Source organism: Nannobrachium achirus, assembly GCF_963921795.1.
Source record: "Nannobrachium achirus genome assembly, chromosome: 6".
Lineage (NCBI taxonomy): Eukaryota > Metazoa > Chordata > Actinopteri > Myctophiformes > Myctophidae > Nannobrachium > Nannobrachium achirus.
This window is the reverse complement of record NC_137815.1, coordinates 45,584,563-45,609,886: the sequence shown is the minus strand read 5'-3', so window position 1 is coordinate 45,609,886 and position 25,324 is coordinate 45,584,563. Positions and strand designations below refer to the sequence as shown.

Below are 25,324 nucleotides of genomic sequence, written 5' to 3'. Positions count from 1 at the left end.
GGGTGTGGTGAGGGGTGGAGCTGCCACTGAGTGCTGGTCAGGGATAAGCCTCACTTGCCCCGAGCCCTGGCGAAGTATAATTTGTACTGCAGGGTGAAATGGCAATGCTGACCACGGATCAGCCTCTCCTGGGGCACTGTGGGGCAGCCTCAGCCAGCAGCAACATTGAGGAAGTTCAGGGAAGTTCAAGGGAAAGGCAGTAATTGGAAGAGCAAGATGTTTGGTGTATGCGTGTGTGAGTGTGTGTGTGTGTGTGAGTGTGTGTGATGGCTGGCGCCCTCTAGAGGTAATCCAGCTCCAGTGCATGGCTCAGAGCCTCCAGGTCAGCCCGACATGACACCCTCCAGAACGGCATGTTCTTCTGAAAAAAAGAAAGAAAAAAAACACCCAAACCGTTTTAATGTAAAACACTCTGAATATGTCTGAGGGCAAACATACAACTGGCAGCGTCGGTGATGCACAGCAGATGCATGTTTCTGCCTGTGGTTAGGATGGGGGATTGGGAAAATGGGCCTAGATCCATGCGGGTAACGTGGTGGCGTGTAAACATGCAACAAGCGTGATGGAAAAAAATACTGTTGGTCACAGCTTTTAGCATAACTCGCCCATCTATAATGCCTGAACAAAACTGTGTCTGGGTGACATCTTCAGTGAGAATCCTCCAGAAAGAAACTTTGTTTTTATCCATTTGTGACTACTGAGAGGATACAAATGGAACCAAATGGGTTCCATTTGTATCCTCTCAATGTTGAATTGAGAGAATGTCATTGTGTCTACTGGATCAGTCAGAGAAGTTACAGTAAGCTACAGCAGTGGTTCTCAACCTGTGGGTCGGGACCCCCAGGGGGGTCCACAAATTATTTTGAGGGGTCCCCAGATGATTAACTTAGTGTGCAAAAAAGATTTTCTCCTCACTCAACAGTAAACAAACCAACATAAAGTTTAAGTGTATAGAGGGTATTTGCACATTTCTAAAGTGACAATTTAAGAACTTTTTTAATACCTGTAAAATGAACAATTCAACATTGGCCAAGTTGTGAGCATGTAGATCTGCTATTTTCACAATAGAACCGTGTTAAACAAAATGTAATGCCTCAACTCTTAGTGCTTGTAGGGTGGGGGAGTCCCCAGTTAAAATATGATTATTTTGGGGGTCACGGTCGGAAAAGGTTGAGAACAACTGTTCTACTGGATCAGTCAGAGAAGTTACAGTAAGCTACAGTAGCATAAGGGTAACCGATTAGCTGAGGTCTGTCTCTCAACGGTCAGGATCATTCCTGAGGAGAGAAGATGGATTGGTTTTTCTCTTACCTTCTTGGCCACGGACTCCTCCTCCACTCCGTCTCCCACAACCACATACACGGCTCTCCGACCAAACCTCTGCGACACACGCTCAAAACAGCTCTCTTTCCCTGTGGAAACGAGGCGAAAGCGAAAAAGAATTTAAAACAAGCAATACTGTGCTTGTATGGGGGGAAAAGAGAATTACAGGGAGGAAATTGAATTGGGGTCGACTTTCTACCTCCCCCTGCTGTGCTGTCAGTTCTCACCTGTCTTGGTGGCACTGTATATGTTCTCTATGGGGAAGGCAGATCCCAGTCCATAGAGCAACACCTTGGAGAGCGCCGGAATGAGCTGGGTAGTCGTCACCAACACGTTCACACAGTTCGGCCTGCGAGGACAGGAGCGACAACTTCAATTAGATACACGTTTATGACGCTTTTAAAACATGGGTTATAACCAGTGTTGTAAAGTAACTAAGTACATTTTATTTTTAAGTACCGTACTTAAGTACTTTTGAGTTATTTGTACTTTACTTGAGTAATTCCAATTTCCAATACTTTTACTTCTACTCCACTACATCTCGGATCCAAATATTATACTCTTATTCCACTACATTTATTTCAAAACTTTAGTTACTAGTTACTTTGTCGATTTTTATTATTATTACAAAACATACATTAACCACTTCAGCCGTATATACCTTTTGGTCATTTGAAAATAGCCGATCTACAAGCTCACAATGCGTGGCGATGCAACGCATTGTGAGCTTGTATATCTGCTATTTTCAAAAGATTTTTATACATAACTTAAAATGGGACATTCTGCACAATGAGTACTTTTACTTTTGGTACTTTTAGTACATTTTGATACCAATACTTTTGTACTTTTACTCAAGTAAATGTTGAATACCGGCGGACTTCTACTTGTAACAGAGTACATCTACATTGCAGTATTGATACTTTTACTTAAGTAAAGAATGTAAGTACTTTTTACACCACTGGTTATAACTCCAGTAACTCCAGCTGTTTTTCATAGAGGCATGCAACAGCTCAAGTATAAAGATGAATTAAAAAAAGCAAGAAAAAAAACCCCAAACAAAATCCTCCTAGGCTGCACAGTAATCACATCGACATTGTCTTGCTCTGTTGTAAGTTTATCACGCTAGCGTATCATTAAAGTTTGTTATTTATTTATTTAATTTTTTTGGGTTGTTTTTCAGATGTGCAAAATCAGTTTGGGTTACGTACACAGCCGGGGTTTCGACTTGGCAGCATCAAGTCAAGTGGAGCGCACGGTAACACGAACTGACCTTGAGTTGATGAGAGCCAGGGCCTTGAGCGCCTGAGTCAGCCACAGGTCCGTCAGAACCTCCATCTCCCTCCTCAGCTGGAGCCACTCCTCCCGCTTAGGGCTGCCCAGCAGACCTGCCAATCACATCGACGCGCACATGTTGACTGATAGCACTTATAGGAAAAATCAAATAATGACGAGACATCGCGAAACCATGTTTTGACAGAAGGGGCTGTCTCCCAGTCTCTGGATGGACAACTCTCACATGAGCGTTGTTTGCCAAAAAAACTCAAACACATGGTTTCCAGCAGAGTTAAAACAGCCAGCTGTAATCAGCGGTGCCTGCGCTCAGCCCAGGCAGTATAGCTCAGCCCGGCTTAGGGCTGTTTGGATCACTAAAGCCTGTAGACTGTAGAGGTTCAGTACCCCTATGACTTCCTTGACTAAATGATGAGCAGTGCAGTGTGTACACTTATCGTACCGTGGTGCTGTGTTCTGAATGTAGCCGATCTACACGTTCGCAGCGCGTCGCGATGTGAAGCGCTGTGAGCTTATAGGTTGGCTATTTCCGCTGTGTCATCATATCAGGCTTAACACTAAAGCTGAATTATTATCGTAAACACCTGGTTTTGAGTTGCATATCCTTTGGCATGATCTGCATCTCACTTGTCTAATGACCCATAATGATTGGTCAGACTGTTAAGCGAAAACAGCTTTCACCTGGATGCACTTACAGTAGTTAGCTAGTTCCAAATGCTCCAAATACTCACTCATTGTATTTTGGTATTCAATGAGTGGTATTCATCCTTTGGTGCTAAATTCCACAAACGAACTAGTAGATTACTACCACGTTATGACTTATGATACCATACAGGACATCCAGTCAAAACATTCAAGTTCAACTTCCTGCTAGTGAGGTCCCTCTGAAACCACAGTGGGGACCTTGCTGTCATCTTATATTTACTTTATACCATTAGAAAAAATTATAATAAGTTACACCAGTGGTTCTCAAAGTGGGGGTGCCATGGCACATACTGTATATCGTTGCTGTCGGTCAGAAAATTTCCATATTGTAACTTTTTTTCGTCATACTACAGTGTCACACTAAAGTACAAAAATAGCAGTCCTACAAGCTTAGATATCTGCTATTTTAGCTATTTTTTTCATTAGAATCCTGAACAGAAACAGTTTTGGACATATGAGGTTTCCACCCGACAGCAACACTATAAATGACTAACTTGGGGGTCCTAGACATGAGAATGTTTGAGAACCACTGACTGAGCCACACACCAAGTTGTCATACAGTTTACAGTTTTGGCATTTAGCAGACGCTTTTAATCCAAAGCGACTTACAATAAGCAGGTAATACACATCACTATAATAAGCAAGATAATATTTCAGTACATTAGTCATGACTCATGATAAAGTGCAACAAGAATCAAACCCACCCCCGATATTGTTCTTGTAGGTGTTGTAGATCTCCTTTACTCGGCGGTATCGGAAGGCCAGTTTCCTCATCCAGTCCACCCCTCCATGGACCCCGGAGCCCAGACACAGGGAGCCCGCCCCCGCCGGGCTCTGGAAGCCGTCTGTCCCAAAGTTATAAGTGCTGCACGACAGAGGAAACACAGGACATCAGAACAGAATCAGCATGGGAATCAGAACTGCTGGACACTAACTTTGTTTCCCCATAGCTCGTTATCATTCATATGGTCTGATGGCAGGCATAGGGAAGATAATACATTGTGACCTTTATCGTAGTAATAATAATAATATTATATTAATACCACCTCAGATTTATATAGTGATCTTCTAGGACAGGTACTCAAAGTTGAGTATAATTCAGATATGCTAAGTAAACAGATTTTTTCCCCTTATCAATAAATCGTACTAAATGCAAAGTTAATGCCAATTTACAAACTAGTTAGTGACCTAACCAAAAATATGCCAGAAACCATGCCATGTTATGACATAAAGGTTGCTACTGGGCTCAGTGGGCTGCCTGTCAGTGTAATGTAACTTAAAGTAGCATAAAAAGAAAAAAATGAGTGAATAGTATCTGTAATAAAATTCAATAAAAGACAGAATTCACAGACGTACGTATATAGCTAATATATATTGGTAACAATGGAGCTCTTTCTCAAATCACTTCAAAAAACCTCCACTAAAGTGCTTCAAAACTTTTACACAATAAAATGTCTGGAGTGAGCGAGACAGATAGAGAGCTAAGATGATGAGATCTGAAAGAATTATGGAAATACTATGATGTATCAAATAACCACGGTGCTGGAAAGAATAAAACATGTGCGCTCGCTCACACACACACACACACACACACACACACACACACACACACACACACACACACACACACACACACACACACACACAGTCACACACAGTCACACACACTCTCTACTGCTATATCCTGCGCTGAATATAAAGCTCAGGGGCAAGTCTGGTTCAGAATGAAGGCCACAATAGAACTGTCAGGCTGTCTCTCTCTGTGGGACGCTACCTAGAGAGTAATACTCTCAGTTGCATGCTGTTGTCACGCACCAGAAAAAGACATTTCTTTTTCTTCTTGTTCTTTTTTTCCCCTTGTTCTTTTTTTGGCTTTTATGCCTTCATTGATAGGGATAGACACTAGACAGTAGGCTGACTGGAAATGGGGGAGAGAGATGGGGAGTGACATGCAGCAAAAGCTGTGGGATCGATCGGGACTCGAACCTGCGACACATTGTCAGGTTAAATTGAACCTAGGTGCCTGGACCGCTGCGCCAGCGGCCCAGACCCCAAAATAGCCATCCTACAAGCTCACAACTCATTCAAGTGTGATTCGTCGTGAGCTTGTAGACCCGCTATTTGGGGCCACGCGACACCAAGCATAAATCAGACATAAATAACAGTAGGAGCCTTACCTCAGGTCCTGCCCGTTGTCGTCAGATGCCACATCATCAATATGAACCTGGTCACATTCCTGGGAAATGAAAATGAAAGAGGATATATTAGAGAGAGAGAGAGAGCGCGAGTGGGATCTGTTTCAGAGCAGGAGCTCTGTACGGGCAGGTCTCTCACTCTTTTAAGAGAGCCTCCGGGAACGGAGGGGGGGCCGAGGAAATAAAGAGAGAAAGAAAGAAAAAAATATATAACATAAGGCAGCAGCAAATAAGTAGCCGAGATGTGGAACAGTGTGGCGCCAGAGAGCAGAGTGGGTACGCAGCAGACAGAACCACACTGCTTGGCAGTGCCACGCCGATCCAACCATGCAAACAAGTCATTCTCGAACTTTTACATTTCAAGGACCCCCAGTTTGATATGCATTAGGCCACAGAACCCCATTGGATCAGATTTTTATCTATGGGTGTCCAATATATCAACACTGTAAAATCCTCAGTGTTACTTAGACTCTCATAGTGCTTCATATCGTCACTGTCGGGCAGAGACCTCGCATCTCCAAGTTTCAAATTTGTATGTTTTTTTCGCGAAGTAAAGCCCTGCTTCATCATACAACAGCCGATCTAAAAGCACACAACGCCTGGCGGTGCGAGGCGTTGTGTGCTTGTAGATCGGCTGTTTTCACTAGTTTAAATCATTTTTAAAATGATAAATGCAAAACGAAGAGTTTTGGACATACAAGGTTTCCACCCGACAACGACGATATGCTCTATGGGCAGAGACCCGTAAGGGTCCATTAGGTTCTTAACTACCAGTCATTCAGCTGGGGACCCCCTGGAACCCCCTCAAGGACTCTCGGAAATCCTCAAACCTCACGTTGACTCAATCTACATGCTTTACTGTGGATTTGATGTTTGGGGTCAAAGGAACACCTATCCAGAGAGTTCCTTTGCTATAGCCTATAACAGCAACACTGACAGCACAATAAATATATCGTCGTTGTCGGGTGAAAACCTTGTATGTCCAAAACCGTACGTTTTGCATTTTTCATTTTAAAAATTATTTAAACTAGTGAAAACAACCGATCTACAAGCACACAATGTGTGCTATGTTGTGTGCTACGTTTTGTGCGACGGCCTTGTCTGATGAAGCAGGGCTTTGCTTCGCGAAAAAACGTACACATTTGAAACTTGGAGATACAAGGTTTCTGCCCGACAGTGACGATATATGAATGTACACAGTACACAGTTCCTTTTCATGTTTTTAAATTTGATCAAAAGTCTTAAAAATTTTTTTCTCCTTTTCTTTAAAACAAATTAAAAACACAATACACCTTTGTAAATGTGAGTGTGAGTCAGCCCATCATAAGGTAGAATGCATGGCTGGCTGTGTGTGCTATTCCTGTCTGGGTCAATGTGGTCAGGGAAACACAGTCACAGGGAATATAATGCCACGCATTATCTTGAGAATTTGACTATGAATATGACTTTCCCCACAACACCTACACACACATCACATGCATTCAAATCCCCCTGAAAACAGACACATTTGAATATGTGTGGATGCTGTGGGAGAAAAGGCAAAGTGTTTGGTAACTAATGCCACGTTTTCATTACAGTGGCAGAAATCTTTCCAGCAAAAATAATTAGCATTACTTGGTGGAATGGCAAATTGGAGATACCATTTTCACATGCCCACATTGGCAACAAAAGTTCTGGTATAATATTGCCGGATAAGCCACCATTTTCATTTATTTCTTTTCTAACGAAATAGTACTTTATACCAGTGTTGTTTTTGATTTAGTTTTAGTCATAGTCTTTTGAATAAAATGTAATTTAGTTTTAATCATAATTTTGTCACCTGAAAAGTATTAGTTTTAGTCTAATTTTAGTCGACTAAATATCTTAAGATTTTAGGCAACTAAATCTACAGTTGATTTAGTCAACTGAAATTTATTTTGTCAGGCCTTGATGGCATCATAATGACTGATTTTACACTTGGTTGTGTGCTGAAAATAGCCGATCTACAAGCTCACAACGCATCGCAGCTTGTAGATCTGCTATTTTCAGCGTGCAACACCTGAGAGCAACCAAACATAAAATAACTGTCTTCTCCACTAGTCCCTCCCTAACGTTTTAGTCTAGTTTTTATTTTGTTGATGAAATTGTCAATATATTTTGTCTTAGTTTTAGTCATCATAGTTTAACTTTTATTTCGTTTTTATTTACTTCTTTATACTCTCCAGAGAGGTGACTGTAAGCACGCAACAGGTGGAGTTGTTTTATTTTAGTGTAGCGTTCATTCATTGTAAAAAAACACATATAACCCAAACCAAATTAATGTATAACATTTGAGTTAATGAGTAAAATCAACACTGAGATTCCACTGTGTACTTTATTGAAATCACGGTAGGCTAACAGACAACAGTCATGTGTATCACACAGTCATCATCCACGCATCCACCACTGCTCTTAAGTCTGGACTTTAATATTGAGTCTGTGATCTTTCAAATCTGTTATTCTCATTTCACTCTTCCCGCAGTCTGTCTACCCACCGACTGATGCTCCGAGCCTCGAAATCCTACCACATCTAAAATAGACAGTTAGACACTGACCCCCACACACACACACCACACTGTATAATATGGACAGCACACGCACACACACGCACACGCACGCACACACACACACACACACACACGCACACACACACACACACGCACACGCACACGCACACGCACACGCACACACGTGATCCCACTATAACTCCTACAACTGTGCTTGTCACACAGCGACCCAGAAGGAGAAGACAGGCCCTCCTATCACCTTTCAGCTAGTCTGAGACAACAGAGTGAGACGCTACCTCATCACCCCCCCAACCACCAGTACTGTTCTCTCCATCTGTACAGTATATCCCCCAGTTCTCCATCCAGGACAGTGACCCAGCACCCACTCACCACCAGACCCTTATGCTGGGATGCACTGTGCATGTCAGCAGGGCTGCAGTTAGTTATCGATTATTTTCTTATTGGTAAGCCTACTTAAACATTCTAATTGATTTCGTTTAACAATTGACTAAATTGGTTAAGCTGATTCATCTGAGTTTATAGGCTACAAGTGTCGCTCAAAAAATAGCAAAAATATGAGATCTATCTAGAACTGGCATTTTCGTTATTTAAAAATAAAATATACGATTTTCTTTTTCAATTCAAATCTGTTATTGATATAGCCCTATATATTTGTTTTTCTTTTTTTTGTTTACAATCGATTAAATTGATTAGTTTGATTAACTGTTGCAGCATTAGCACTTTAGTAACTCATTCAAACTCACAGCAGTCACACTCAGATATAACCCCACTGCAAAAGGTCAACCTACCGAGTACAACCTCTGCCAACCTGGCTGCAGCACATACTAATGATGTGATCTCCTGGATATGTTTATATTAAAGCTATAACAGCAACAATGATGTTGAAAGGCCCCTGATATATACTGATAAACTACTGTTTGTTCTATATTCACTGTACATTCACATTTATTGATAGACTGCACATGTTCACTCATTCAGGAACCCTGTGCAGATTAGATACCAGCTCATAATCTTAGACACTTTGATACCTGAATTTAACTCTGGGATCTACAAAGGTTTACCTCAGCTTATTTATTTATTTTTAACCAGTGGTAGAAGAAGTTCAAAATGTCGTCACTGTCGGGCAGAAAACTTGTATCTCCAAGTTTCAGATGTGTACATTTTCTCGCAAAGTAAAGCACTGCTTTATCACACAAGGGTGTCGCACAAAAGTAGTGAAAACAGCTGATCTACAAGCACACAACGCCTCGCGGTACGAGGCGTTGTGTGCTTGTAGATCGGCTGTTTTCACTAGTTTAAATCATTTTAAAAATGATAAATACAAAACAAACGGTTTCCACCCGACAACGACGATGTGTGAGTTAATAAAGGGAAAAGTACTCATTATGCAGAACGGCCCATTTCATATTGTTATTAGATTGTAATTAGTAATGCATTAATATGTTATCACTTTAATGTTGCAACTGCTGGTATAGGTGGGTCTGATTTTAAATACGTACTGTTGGGTATATGTGTGCATTGATAATTTGTGCTTTAAGTATTGCTATTTATGTTGTGATGTGACACTTGTGTCCACCACTGCACAGGACACGGACAAGATAATTGAGCTACAAGAACTGACATGAGTTTGTCACCTGGAACGTGCCTGAGTCGCGTTAGATCGATTTTAACCACTTTAACCATTATGTTATGCTTTAACTATTGAAAAATAGCAGATATACAAGCTCGGAGCCCGAGTGCCACGCTGCGAGCTTGTAGATCTGCTATTTTTGAAAAATCGTGAAAATGTGTGCAAGTCTTTGAATATCTTTGACCCGATCTTTGACCCGACTTCTAAATCCTTCCTCTAAATCAGCTGTTCTCAAACGTTTTCGTGTCAAAGTACAGAACTTAAAGTAAATTTTACTTTCCACCACTGCACAGGACATGGACAAGATAATTGAGCTACAAGAACTGACATGAGTTTGTCAGCCCGCTGTGGCCTACCGAGATTTCCTGAGATCTGACAACAAAGTGGGGATAAAACAGAGTTTGTAAATGGCTTTGCTGGCCGGCTTCCCTCCTTCTACAGTACACGGCTTCCACTCCCATGTGACTAATTTCCCTCTTGGAGACACAGACACAGCTATAATTACAGCACAAAGTGTCCTTGTTTTGTCTATGTGCATGTGTGTGTGTGTGTGTGTGTGTGTGTGTGTGTGTGTGTGTGTGTGTGTGTGTGTGTGTGTGTGTGCGTGCGTGCGTGCATGCGTGCGTGCGTGTGCGTGCGTGTGCATAATCCTTCTCTTTGTCAGAACAAAGCAGAGGAATGCAGAATCGAGAGCTTTTACATTGTTCAGCCACTGACAGGTAGTAAAACTACACTTTAATAACCCCTTGGAAGATTCCTAGAGTCCGCCTCCATGTATTTTCTGGGCCCAGCGTTCATATGTTAACTATTAAACATTTACATTATTAGGTTTTGGACTGATCTACAGGTCACAGTGCAGATGTTCAGTAGCAGCCAACTTATACACTCCTATGTTTTATCAGTGGTGCAAAAAAAGTACTCAAATGTTTTAAGTAAAAGTATCAATATTGCAATCTAGAAATATTCTGTTACAAGTAAAAGGCCTGTGTTCAAAATGGTACTTGAGTAAAAGTACACAAGTATTGGCATCAAAATGTACTTAAAGTAGCAAAAGTACAATGTTCGAAAATAGCAGATCTGCAAACTTGTATATTGGCTATTTTCAAATAGCCTATGTATAAAATAGGGCTGAAGTGGTAAATGTATGGTTTATAATATAATAATTGATATCTGCAAAGTAATTAATAACTAAAGTATATTTTCCTCAAAGATGTAGGATAGCAGAAGTAAACGTACTGAAAATTGGAAATACTCCAGTAAAGTGAAAGTACCTCAAACTGTACTTAAGTACAGTACTTAAGTAAATGTACTACGCAGTAGTACATTTACTAGTCAATACATTCTATTTGGAAAACACCATACAAGTTGTAACAAGCCCCTTGCTATGCTGTTTACTATTACCATGATGTTACCACCTATATTTTCACATTGGTATCTAGTTAAATGTACAACACACACACACACACACACACACACACACACACACACACACACACACACACACACACACACACACACACACAGACAGACAGACAGACAGACAGACAGACAGACAGACAGACAGACACACAGACACACACACACACACACACACACACACACACACACACACACACACACACACACACTGTAGTATCCGGTGGATGTGTATTCCCAAAAAGAAAAAGAAAAATACTGTTTCAATGACAAAATGAATAAAATCAAAAAGATTACTATTCAAAAGAATATTCAGAAGATAAAATGAATCATAATGGAAGATAAATTGCACAAAACTCAGTTCTGCCTCACCGTCTTCTTTAAATTGTTTTTGGACACGTAACGACACTCCCGTTTTCCCCTCGACGTCGCCCACAACTATTAAACCCAGTAATGATCATAAAAGCTCTCATGTGCATTGAAAGGGGAAAAAGGACTCATAGTCTTTGATTAAAAATCTCACCTCCAGGTCATTGAAGAAGAGCCGGGAGTCTGCCAGGTTGAAAATCATCTCTTCCATCCACAGACCCAGAGACACCGCCTTGGAAGAGTCCTGAAACCCAGACGCACCACAACATTAATAACCTTTTCCAGCCCACACTCAACACCATATTTTATTCTCTGACATATACAAACAAGAGTGAGAATGGCAGCGCCGCAAGCTTCGCCGACGACGTGAAATTGCACTGCAATTTCAACCTAAACTAAAAACTCCAGCACCATGATGTTGTTGTTATTTTAAGCTTTTTACGCTATGAAATCTAAACAACACATCCACGCTTTCCTTTTGTCAGTTCCATGATGCAAGACAATACGTGACAAGACGGCTTCGTTTAAGACAAGACAATTTAAATCAAGGCAATCACAACTGTGCACTTTCAGCGTTCCGTTTAGCCTTGGGTAACTGGAGGAACTAAAACAGTTTTCTTGGCTCGTGGCCTGAGCTAGTTACACAGGATTATGTGCAGCTCGCCTTATGATTTGAGGGTTGCATGGTTAGCATAAGACACAAGATAGACTGTAGAGGGAAAGGACTGAGCATAATGGCATGGCTAGGAAGGTTGATATTTTTTTTGCTGTTTACTGTGATGAGTCATCATCATTATTCATGTCATTATTCTTTCCCTGTCAGTCCGGCCGCCCGCCTGTCTCTGCAAACAACCGTTCACTCAACCTCTCGGCTCCGCTGCCAACTCCTCGTTTGGACTGACGCTGCAAACAGGTTTCATCAGCGCAAGAAGGAAGTGTGATTATTTATCTGTCAATCACTGCTCCTGCTCTGTCTTATCTCCACGGTCTGTCTAGTTGGTGGACTCCTACTTAGGGCATTAACGAAAAAGTCGACAAGTCGACTTCATTACACAAGTTGACTCCCACCAGAGAAAGTCCAAAGTCGAAGTTGAAAAGAAAAATCCTTTGTATGTTTTTCTATCATTAGTTTTTGCTCCATGTGTGCGTCTGTACAGCATTCAGCCATTAGGAGTGCTTATTGTAAAGAATGGAATGATCCAATATTACCGTGCTACATTACATTTGGTAACATGGTTCTATAGTGAAAATAGCAGATCTACATGCTCTCAGTAGATATTTTCACAATTTCTACCTCTATATATTTGACAATTTGGACAATGTTTAATTTGTCATGTTAGAGGTTAAAAAGTCCTTAAATTGGCACTTTAGAAATGTGAAGATACCATATACTTAAACTTTATGTTGGTTTGTTTACAGTTTAGTGAGAAAACAATGTTGCACATTAAGTTAATCATCTGGGGACCCCCCCAAAATATTTGGTGGGTCGTGATGATGGCGTCATCAAACGATAAAGTCGACTTCAACTCAACTTTTTACTGAGTCGAGTCGACTTGCAAAAATCACAAGTCGTTAATGCCCTACTGTCTCTCTTTAGTCTGGTCCTTTTCTGCTCTCCATTTTTTACACACCTTTATGTTAATTATGCGGTAACGTCTATTGTGCCACTCACTTCACCCCTAACTTCACCTACATTTTGATATAGAGGCTTATAAGTCTACAAAGTGTCCCTGAGCAAGACACTTGGGTTTTCAGTTGTGTCAAATTCTTTTCATTTGAAAAGCTGTAATCATTGACTTCGAGTGATGTTGACATAAATACGTACGTGGCATAATCCTTCACCAGGTCCGTGTGTTATGGAAAAATTGTTTCTAGGAGATATACTCCTCCATGTCAACATGTTCTACTCTAAGCTAGGGGTACCACGGTTCATTGAAATAATTGATCTACTTTACAAAAAATGTTGATTTTAATCCAATTAATAAAACAAACAAAAAATAGGCAATCTTTAACCATTATGGACGGGAACCCATTTTTGTGCTTTTAACCCTCAGGACGGGAACCCATTTTTGTTTTTATGAGATTTTGTATGAAAGCCAAGGGTGTAAGCTATAAAATAGTTTGGAATTTTGTTTCTAGCTGCTACAGAGGCTGAGTAATGGTTTTCCAGAAAAACAGGGTAATTTTCAAATCAGACTTAAATGGGTTAAGCTAAAAAATGCAACTTGTGCGTATATAATGTACTGTATATACATATAGTATATGCAAACACATAACACGCTTCTCTATTATTCAATTAATCAAAAAAGAATAATCACTAATAATCGATAGTTGCAGCCCTACTCTCACTTCACACCACCCGTGCCTCTTCCTCATCATCTCAGATTTTCTCTCTTTCTCTCTCTTGTTGAAAACAAAAAAAATATATTCCGGTGTTGGATTACTACACCAACAAACCAACAACACTTGTTGTTTGATATGCAAAGCATGTCATGAGCCAGTCGACTCAACGGGCAACGAACCAATTGCGAGCTCTCAGCTGGCGTTGGATAGATAAACAATGTAGGTGTGTTGTTTTCCAACAGAGTGGAAAAGCAAGTGCGTTGCGTGTGTGCGTGTGTGTGTCTGTGTGTGTTGTTTTAATGGCACTGGTGGTTCTTTGGCTGGCAGCAGGGACGGGGACGTCAGCCAAAGGTGAGCGCCCGATTAGTGAGTCTGAAATGACAGCCGGCCTGCCTCCTCCTCTACCCCGGTCCCAACCAATGGTGGAAATGAGTTTTTTAGGTATTAGGTGGTTTGAAAGGGGGTGTAACAGGTAAAAACTGGGAAGGGGGGGTATTAAAAGGTGTAAAAGGAGATGGGGCGGAGGAGAGGGGTGAGGACGGGAGGGGGGGGGGGGGGGGGGGGGGACGAGTAGGAGCACAAAGAGGTGAGAAAGAGAAAAAAAATTGGAAAACAAAAACGCACAGGGGAAGAAAGATGAATGCGTAGAGAGCACTGAAAGCTTACAAGGGCCTTCTTGTTTTTTTTAATAATGGAGATAATCATCATCCGTGATAATCACTTTCCTCAAAAGATCGGAGGGCGTTTCAACGCGGAGGCACGGAGCAGAACTAAAAGCAAAGGTCCTGCCTCTCGTCGCAGATAATCCCGGTGGCCGAGAACAGCAGCAGAATAACCAAATACGGGGGAGGGCGAGGGGGTGAATAAAAGAGACGGAAGAAGAAAAAACATCTCGAACCGTTCCAAGCCCTCTCTTTTATTGTTATGCAGGGGGAGGAGGGCGGCGTTAAAAAACAGAGGAAAGTAAACCCGTTCAGCAGAGGAAGGAGCGGGGTGCCGTCGCTTGCAGAATGATAGATGAGATAAGGGAAGAGCTGTTACAAGCGGAATCAACTCCTGATGTTCCTCCTGAGTTCACCTCTGGCTCTCCAGAACCGCTGAAAACAACTGTCTTTCAACGCGGCCATTAGTCTTGCCTGCTCTCGCGGCCCTGACTTGCCGTAAACGATAGGCTCAAAACATTTGTTTATGGCCAAAGTTTAGCTGGTATCAGTCTCAGTCATGGGAAAACACGGGGGCCTTTGAAACTGGACGAGAAAGAGTGAGAGAGAGAGAGAGTGTGTGAAAGGGAGTAGAGTGAAACCCCCTCCCTTGAAAAAAAAAACCCAGAAAGAGATGAAGCTGTGATTTGTTTCAGGGATGAAATCTATGCCACATCGGCCTTGCCAAAAAAAGAAAAGAAAGAAATATCTTGCATTATTGAGTGACAGCGAGAATAATAGTCCATCGTACGAGGATGAACGTTATATGAGCTGTAAATTCGGGAGGGAGACAAAAGGACACAGTGCTTTGGTTGTAAGCGACGACGTCGGCGCAACGGACCCGGGTCGTAATCTGTTTTTCCGCTGCCGATCACTCAAATTCCTGTGTCTGCGTGTCCGAGTTTTGAAGTCAGCCGTCTATCCGACGAAGCTCCTCGGTTCCAGCAGCGGGGAGTCTGGGTGGTGGGTGGAATCAGGAATCTTGGCACATCAGTCACATTTCAACACATCCACTCTCTCTCTCTCTCTCTTTCTCTCTCTCTCTCTCTCTCTCTCTCCATAAGCTTTTCTCTCTGTTTTTTCCTCTCTCTCTATTCTACTTCTGCTGCCGCTCTCTCTTCACCAGTGGTGTAAAGTAACTAAGTAGATTTACTTAAGTACTCTACCTAAGTACAGTATTGAGGTATTTGTACTTTACTTGAGTATTTCCAATTTCCAGCACTTCACTACATCTGGGATCCAAATATTTTACTTTTACTCCACTGCATTTATTTGAAAACTTTAGTTACTAGTTACTTTGCAGATATAAACTATAATATTATAAAACATACATTAATCCACTTTAGCCCAATTTTATTCCTTGGCTATTTGAAAATAGCCGATCTACAAGCTCACAACGTGTCGCATCGCAACATGTTGTGAGCTTGTAGATCTGCTATTTTCAAACATTTTGTACTTTTACTTTTGGTACTTTAAGTACATTTTGATGCCAATACTTTTGTACTTTTACTCAAGTACATTTTTAATTCTGGACTTTTACTTGTAAGGGTGCCCTCACACCAAAATACCTATGAGAGTGGAATCCGCGTTCCGCCAATGCATTTCAATGAGAAGGGAGCGTTTTTTGCAGAAATCCTCTGCTGGCATGAAACCGCTTCACTCTCATTGAAATGCATTGGTGAAACGCGGATTCCACTCTCATAGGTACTATGGTGTGAGGGCACCCTAACAGAGTATTTCTACATTGCAGTATTGATACTTTCACTCAAGTAAAAAATGTGAGTACTTTTTTCCACCACTGGACTTCTGCTGCCGCTCTCTCTTCACCCCTCCACAACAGGGGGAAGAAAAAGGAAAAAGAAACAATGGCATGCACTGCTTGGCCTGGCGGAGCCGAGCGGATCCGAAACGGAGCGCCGCTCGGCCCCCTCCCTTATCAGCCCCCTCGCGTCAACCTCACCAGGGGGACCGTGAGAATTCAAAACACGGAGCCGAGCCAAAAACAAGAGACTCGCCGCTGTCCTTCCCCTTGTCTCCGTGGCCGCCCGCACCCGTTACGTAAAGAAAGGTCCCCGCTGGCTGTCCATCAAGCCGCGGGACGTCGGGGCGGCCAAACAAACCCCCGGCACATTATGTAAAGAAACAAGAGGGCAGAAAGGCAAAACAGCCAGCGTGTGAAAACGCTCACGGAGGAGACCTGGGGGTCACGTACACAGCTCACACCGTCACCCCTCGGATGCTTAGCCAAATAAGCTGCTTCGTGACAACCAGCAGGGGGTAGGGGTTATCTGAGCGGGGCTGGGATCAGGTTGGTCAGGTTGTAAGGAGGGAGATTTTTGCATGGCGAAGTGTGCGGCGCACTTTGTAAGAAACTGGTGGTGTCGTGTGCGAGCGGATGAGGCACGCACTATTAGGGATGGGACGATAGTCGTTATTGTCGTTTATCGTGATAAAAATCACTCTCATTAATCGTATCGTTGGAGATTTATATTTATCGTGAAATTATCCTCCGTCATGCACTGGGATCAATTCACCTTTTATTTGCCGAGCCGCATACCCGGTGACATTTAAACCCTCTATAATTGGTAAAACGGACCTGGAAATTACATACTTGATAGTCTTTCAGTCTCTACCAAATCTCTTATCTACAAGCTCTACACACAGATCTACAGGCTTGTGAGCTTGTAGATCTGCTATTTTTTGGCAAACATTCTGCCCCAGGATAACGGATGTTGGGGGTATTTTGATTATCGTGATAATATCGTAAATCACAATTTCATGTCACAATAATCGTGCCATGAAGTTTGCATATCGTCCCATCCCTACGCACCATACAGCGCTCATCGTCATGAAGGAAAGCAGAGGAAGAGGTTTGCGTTGCCGTTACCTTGCCAAATCGCGTGGAGAAGGTTCCCGTGAGAAGGGAGTGGAAAATTATGATGGTCTCGTCCAGGTCCCAGATAAACACACGCTGCAATGAAAGAAGAGAAACGGAACTTCAGCCTGATGCCTGTGTGTGTGGGTGATGTCTGTCTGTGTGCAAGTGATTATGAGTGTGTGTGCTTGTGTGAGAAGTGCACGTGAGCGTGTGTTCGTGCATGTGTGTGTGTGTGTGTGTGTGTGTACATGCATGGAAGCCACGTGTACAGTATGTACACAGTCAAATCTTCAGTGTTGATTTATCCATTTGTAGATCTGAGTGTGTACATGTGTAACCCGTTACACTTGGGATTCTAGTGTGTGTGTGTGTGTGTGTGTGTGTGCGTGCGTGCGTGTGTGTGTGTGTGTGTGTGTGTGTGTGTGTGTGTGTGTACCTCGATATCAGAGTCCAGCGGTGGAGCAGGGTCACTCACTCTCTTCCTCCCTCTCAACTTCACCTCGGAGCCCCTTCTGGATGACACCCCCTCCTCTTTACCTGGGGTGGGCGGGCTGGGGGGCGGGTGGTACTCCCCTGGGAAAACACACACAATCACAATCACAATTTATCAGCTTTATTGTCACCTCACAGGTTTAACCCATTTCGACCGGGAACGCATTATTACTTATGCATTAATTATTAAGCTCACAGTGAGCTTAGATCTGCTATTTTTGAAAAATCTTTGCAAGTCTTTGAATATTTTTGACCCAATTCCAAAAATGTCTTCTAAATCCTTCTTCCAAATCAGTGCTTCTCAGAAGTACTGATTTGAATTACTTGTAGAATGTTATTTGGCAGAAGACCCCCCATCTCAAAATATGTTGTTCCAGGGACCCCCCAGAAGCAAATATTTTGAGTTACTAATGTTTGCTTTTAAAAAGATATATTCAAAAACATCTTGATTTTTCAAAAATAGCAGATCTACAAGCTCGCATCGCGGCACTCGGTGCCATGCTGTGAGCTTGTATATCTGCTATTTTTTTTTATAGTTAAAGCATAAAATACTGGAAGAAGAAGAGGGGGCAAAGGGGAAAGGAGATCAAACAAGAAAACTAATTATCTATGTATTTACACATGGTACCAGAGCTGTCATAACTCCTTATGCTCCCAACGGTGCAGATATAAAAAAGAAAGGCTATAAAATATTAAAAAAAAAGAAAAAAACACTACAGTGTTTTGGACTTCACACGAGAGAGAGCAGCCATCTACTCACACACACACAACTAGAATAAACTATTGAACCACAATATGTAAAGGAACCATTTTCCAAACAACAACAACATGCATAGGTTATTTGTCCTTCCTTACCCGTGTGTGAATCTGGACTGTGATTGGGCAGCATGGCGGGGTGCTCCGGGTGTTGATAGGCTAACGGGGCTGTGATGGAGGCGGGGCTGATGTTGCTACCAGTGAGGTAAGGGTTGTTGTAATGATGGGAGTTGTAGTACGGCGAGTACTGACTCTGACTGTAACTGGAGTACGCTGAGAAGTCCTGACAAGAGAAATTTATTATTAATAAGTCAAATCAAAATCGATCGCTTCAAATCAAATTTTTTGTTGAAAAGCGATATTTTGAAGATGTTATATTTGCTCTTATAAACGGGTTCATTGATTGTTTGTTTGGGTCGTTGGTTGGTTGATTGATTGATTAATTGATTGATTGATTGATTGATTGACTAAATGTATTCAATTTCTTTCTTTTTTTTAGCTTTTAGAGGTAATGAATGATTCCAAAAAGGCTAAATTAAAATGATATTGTATATGCATGCAATTAATAGTCAACGAATCATCAAATTAAATATGACACCAAACATCACCAAATATGACACCTAAAACTAAACTTCCCAATTATGAACATGAAAGCAGTCAGACTGGATGAGGCTGTATTGTCTTGGCAGTATAGAGATACTGTGTGAGGTTGGGTACTGACTTGTTGAGCAGGGTTGAACGGGGTTGAGGCGGCGATTGCGTTGGTGCCTTGAAAAATTCCAGGCGAGATGCCGGCACCTGAGATACAAGCAGAAAACCACATCAACACGGTCTCATAACACAGTAACACAAGGTAAAATTTAAATCACAAAGTGTTTTTTTGTTTATTAAATACATAATTCAAACCAACAACTCAACAAAGAATTTCTCTTGTTCGGGCAAAACAAACAAGTTCCCCGACTTTTGCCAATTTGTTATCATTATCTGTGAACTGTTGTCTGAAACCCCCCGCGGACAGGAGGATTTGAAGTGGAGGGCTGTGATTTATTGGCAGAGACAACAATACAGGTGGGAAAGTGTGCGTCAGGCAGCAGTACACTGCTGCTTACTGCTGCTGTTGTACACTCCATCAGTCTCATCAAGCCAAGGCATGAATGTTTACCTATCGGCAATATGCCCCCTCATTGTTGCCGTCTCCCTTTCCAGCTTGCTTCTATAACCCTAAACATATTGCATAATTATCTACCGTAATTAATCTTTTTACATTATTAGGTATCACATTTCTCCCCGCTCACCCACCCACATTGCTGTGAATAAACAATATTCTCCGGCATGCAGATTGGATGACAGAAGTTATGTGTTGCGCTACTGTCCCCATCCATAGACTAAGGAACAAATAGATAATAGATTTAATTAAAAAGAATCTCGCTCCGGGCTGGGAAAAAAGGTTCTAATTGAAACGCATTGACCAGATGTCTGCTATGGCCAGGTTTGGTCATTTTCTAACCCTTTTTTGGGTGGGTTTCCAGTTACGCTTGAAAGAGAAGCAGTACAGCACAGCAGCTAGACAATTGTTTCAAGTTTGTTCCAATTTCTTCAGACTAAGATTGCCAAACCAGAAATGCATATTAAAAGAAAGAACAGGCTCAATAATAGTAGAATTAAACATCTCACTGTACATGTACTTTTGTACATATAGCATCAGAATTTGCATCAAGTTAATAACCAAGCCTGCATGAAGTGAGGGTTATCTCAAAGGAACAGACCATTGTTTAGGACCCTCAACATCCTTGACCTTTACACACTGATTCTTCCATTGGGGTGCAGATTTGGTCTCCCCCAAAGGTAGCACTAAGAGATACAGAATGTCATTGTGTTTCTAAACAAACCATCACCTCGTAATCATGTCATCTCATCTTTCTTTTCCTTCTCATCTGCTTTCTTTTCTTTTCCCTCTAATTCATTGTGACACTGTTGGTGATATGGATCTTGCATTGTGTTTGTGTATGAATGATTGTATTGTGTATGTCTGTTGGACTATTATCTGTAAAGCAAACTGCCCTCAGGGACAGTTTTAACTCACGTTACCTTACTTTACCTTACCTATAGATCATATATTGTGGATTATTTTCCCTCACTTGACTTGTGAGCCTTTTCTCTACTTTTAAATATATCATCACTGTCGGCCAGAAACCTCGTATCTCCAAGATTCAAATTTGTAAGTTTTTTCGCAAAGCAAAGCCCTGCTTCATCATACAAGGCCGTCGCACAAAAGTAGTGAAAACAGCCGATCTACAAGCACACAACGCCTCGCGGTGCAAGGCGTTGTGTGCTTGAAGATCGGCTGTTTTCACTAGTTTAAATCATTTAAAATGATAATTACAAAACAAACGGTTTTGGACATACAAGGTTTCCACCCGACAACGACGATATGCTGTTTACTTGGAAACTTACGGAAAATATAAAAATGTATGCAGCTATGGTACTGTGAATGGTGTTTTAGGTAAAAACATCTAATGGTATCACGTGTTGATACCAGAGCTGCATGAACTCCTGATGGACTTACAGTAGGCCCCGAAAATTACGACTTGAGACTTAACTTGGACTTGCACCAAAAGGCGTAAAATCAGCTCGGCTTGATACCGTTGAAACACCCGTTAAATAGGCCTACCCTTCAGCTATAGCCAGCCATGGTGGTGTTACCATTCCTAACCCTGGGGGGAGTTGGTATTACAGCAATGTTCATCCAATGTCATCATTCAACTGTAGAGATTTAAATTATATACATCATGCTTCCATCCATTACGCTAGTCCTCTTTTGTTGATGTTTATTTCTTTACCTATTCCTTTACCCTCTATACCAGGGGTCTTCAACAGGGGGTCCGGGACCCCTAGGGGGTCCTCAGCGTTACTACAGGGGGTCCTTCAAATCTTTGTCTGATAGAAACTTTTTTTCTCCTTTTTTATATTAACCACTTGAACCCTAACATCCATATTCGGAGAACTTTAGCCAAAAATAGCAGATCTACAAGCTCACAATGCCTCACAACGGCTATTTTCGGCAAAGAGGTTTGGTGTAGAGGGGAAAAAGAGCAGACTAAGTACAGAGTGAAAGGTCAAGTTTATTAAGTATTGACGGTTCAAGTGGTTAAATATCTGAAATCACAAATTGACATGAATCCAAAATACACTGACGATCGTGCTGTCAAACAATGAAACTATATGGAATCTATGAACAGGTTGTGGGGGTCCCTGCTTCATCTCTCTCTCAACTAAGGGGTCCTTGGCCTGAAAACGTTGAAGACCCCTGCTCTATACCGTTCCCTTTGTCACTCTGTTTTCTAGTTCTCCTTTCCGTAACGTGTCCGTGCCCTCGTTCCACAGTTGAATGACAAACAGGAGAGTAATGACTGTGCGGTGGAAGAACACAGAAGTCTCCCAGGACTTCAAAGAACCCAGAGGTCTTGTCATGTAAACACCGACTGGCTCCCATGGCCCACCATTTGGTTTGGGTTGTTCATACAGTAGATGTGTTTGCATGTTTGCGTGTTTGTGCATGTGAGTCTGTGAGTGTCTATATGTGTATTTGTTTGTGTGTGTGTGTGTGTGTGTGTGTGTGTGTGTGTGTGTGTGTGTGCGTGCGTGTGTGTGTGTGTGTGTGTGTGTGTGTGTGCGTGCGTGCGTGCGTGCGTGCGTGCGTGCGTGCGTGCGCGTGCGTGTGCGTGCGTGCGTGCGTGAGTGCGTGCGTGAGTGCGTGCGTGTGTATTTGTTAATCGGTGTGTGTTCCTATTGTATCTGTATGTTTTGTGTATTGCGCAGATGGATCGCTCGGAAACATTTGGAAATTCTACAAACATCCAGTTTTTGTGGCAGTTTGCTGCTGTTTGAAATCTGTACAGTATGTAAAGCTTAATGATTTATGCATAACAATGTCTAACAATTTTCTCAGTTTGGAAACAGCAAAACCTCTTTCCAGCCCACACTACAATTCTTTATTATATATACATTTGTTTTGTTTTGGTTGTTTAGCGAGTGTTTGTATAGAAACATAGGCTAGATAGAGCACTATTACATGCTCATTGTACGTTCACTTTTTTCTGATACACAACTATTCAATTTAATAATTGGTCATATTATTTTACAGTCAATCTGGCTAGCCATCGTCAGGTCTGTAATCGAGAGACTATTTTACAGTAGACACAAAGTAAAATTATTACTGTTAAAATAACTTGTATGTATGAGTGTATACTGGTACATAATATGAAACCAAATTGACTTGTAAGGGTCCATTTGGTTAGAATAAAATTAACACTATGGATACGGATACAATTAACACTCCTATCCATACCATACAGCTACTGCATACAATACATAACCTGACATACCACCAACGCATGTAAAGAACTTATCACAGGAGCTGTGCTCCGTCTATCCAGATATGTGAAAATGAAGTGTAACCTAAAAACATCATAAGACCAGGCTTCTCCCCGTCTGGCGCGCCTCCCATAGAGTGGAAACGGTGCCCCATTCCTCTGCCCTTTAGTGTGCCGTCCTCTACTGCCAACATTAAACCTGCTCACCCCTCCTTAAAACACACCTTAACCTATCCCCTCTCACACAGGAGGTCAATTTCACGCTGCTTTGAAAGCCATAAAGTCGCACTGAGCGAAGTATGCTTTGGGCGCCGAGCGACTCGAGGAATGCGAAAAGCAGAAACGCGCGCGCATGCGGCCAGTGCGTGGGTAGAAAGCCACAACGCACTCACATTTCGCATTTGAGTGTTTGCCTTTTTGGCAAGAACCCTTGCCCATCTTTCCTTTTCAATCTCTCCTTTCTTCGCCTCTCTGCCCCTTTTCTGCCTGTATCTCTCGCCCTCTCGCTCTGTCTCTGTTTTCTTCTGTCTCCCCCTCTTGTCTCTCACACGCACACACGCTGTGTTGTTGGTCTGAGTGGAGAAAGAGGGCCTGACCCCCAGAAATGAGGAGGGGTGGGGAGAAGTCTGACGCCAGGAGCCTAGACCGCAGCTAATGTAGAACAGGTGGGCTTGAGAGGAGAGGAGAGGAGAGGAGAGGAGAGGAGAGGAGAGGAGAGGAGAGGAGAGGAGAGGAGAGGAGAGGAGGATCTCTGTGTATGGATCCCTTCTTTTTGCTTACGCATGCATCCATGCATGCATGCTGATCCGTGCTATGGAGATCCCTGTGATGCCAGGGGAACCACATCCCTTGTATGCCCATATATGGAGATATGGAGATCCCTGTGATGTCAGGGGAACCAGATACCCTTTTATGACCATAATATGGAGATCCCTGATGTCATCAATAATCTTGCCCTTTAGGGCAAGGTCGCTTTTCGCCCGTAGGCGTCTTACTGGTACCATTCACAGACTGACCCAGAATCTGGCGTCCCTATTTTTGCCATGTCATTACTCATTATAGGCAAAGTTTTTCAAAGATGAAAGAAATAGCCAAAATAGCATATCTACTGGCTAACAACGCTTCTAACCTTAGCACGTTGTGAGCTTGTAGGACATTTGAAAACAGGCCATTCATATAAGGAAAAAAAGCTGTAATATGGAGATACACTGTTTCTGTCCGGCAGCTGCAATTTGTACGTGTGCATGTGTGGGACTAACCGTGTGGCTGTGTGCATGTGTGGGACTAAATGTGTGACTGTGTGCATGTGTGGGACTAAATGTGTGACTGTGTGCATGTGTGGGACTAACCGTGTGACTGTGTGCATGTGTGGGACTAACCGTGTGACTGTGTGCATGTGTGGGACTAACCGTGCGTGGAGTAGCTGTAGAGAGCTTGGCTGGAGGGAGTGCCGCTGAAGTTCGAGTAACTCAGTAATCCAGTCTGTCCAGGAGAGTGGCTTAGTCCTTCCTCTGTTTTAATATCTACACATTGAGAGAGCCACAGCTCAGTGGATGGGGTATTGTGCACCGTATACAATCACAGCTCAACGTTACTGTCACATCACAGGCTCACAGGTGTATAGATGTGGGTGGGAGATTTTGCTGCATGTGTTCCTGAGGCGTACAGCCTCATACAGTACATAAACTGAGGAACTGAGGTACTGCAACATTTTAACTGGAGTTTACAGCGAGATATACGCAGCCTGTACATGAAAAAACAAATGTACCTTGTTTAACAAGATGATGATGTGTGTGTGTGCACGTGTGTGCGTGCGTGTGTGCGTGCGTGCGTGCGTGCGTGCGTGCGTGCGTGCGTGCGTGCGTGCGTGCGTGCGTGCGTGCGTGCGTGCGTGCGTGAGTGAGTGAGTGAGTGCGTGCGTGCGTGTGTGCGTACGTGCGTATGTGCGTGCATGGAGAGAAATAGAGTGCTGTTGTACTTCTATATAAAACAGAATTGCTTTCTAGGATTAGAATTATGTGATGGGTTAGGGTTAGAGTTGATGACAATAAAACAACCATATCAAGAACATAAATATAAGGTGTACTCACTGTAAGAGGGCATGCGGTGTGGTTTGAATAAGGGGTATAAGGTGTACTCACTGTAAGAGGGCATGCGGTGTGGTTTGAATAAGGGGTATAAGGTGTACTCACTGTAAGAGGGCATGCTGTAGCCCTGTGTGTGGTGTGAATAAGGGGTATAAGGTCCTGGGGGCTGGAGGGCCGGACTGTACTGGGTCTGACCGTACGCCGCCATGACACTCCTCTG

At 42.5% G+C, this 25,324-nt stretch overlaps 1 protein-coding gene across 1 annotated transcript; it reads right to left on the bottom strand.

The window, feature by feature from the left end:
* Window positions 1-248: 248 nt before the first annotated feature.
* On the bottom strand, window positions 249-25,312 carry eya2 (EYA transcriptional coactivator and phosphatase 2; the record flags this gene model as incomplete). Its single annotated transcript, XM_080727570.1, has 13 exons — window positions 249-361; window positions 1,312-1,412; window positions 1,551-1,672; window positions 2,594-2,708; window positions 4,023-4,183; window positions 5,496-5,554; window positions 11,629-11,718; window positions 17,406-17,489; window positions 17,833-17,969; window positions 18,744-18,927; window positions 19,366-19,442; window positions 24,427-24,540; window positions 25,210-25,312. 13 exons carry the CDS (start codon window positions 25,310-25,312, stop codon window positions 281-283), a joined length of 1,428 nt encoding a protein of 475 aa, XP_080583696.1. The 3' UTR covers window positions 249-280.
* Between the last annotated feature and the right edge of the window lie 12 nt (window positions 25,313-25,324).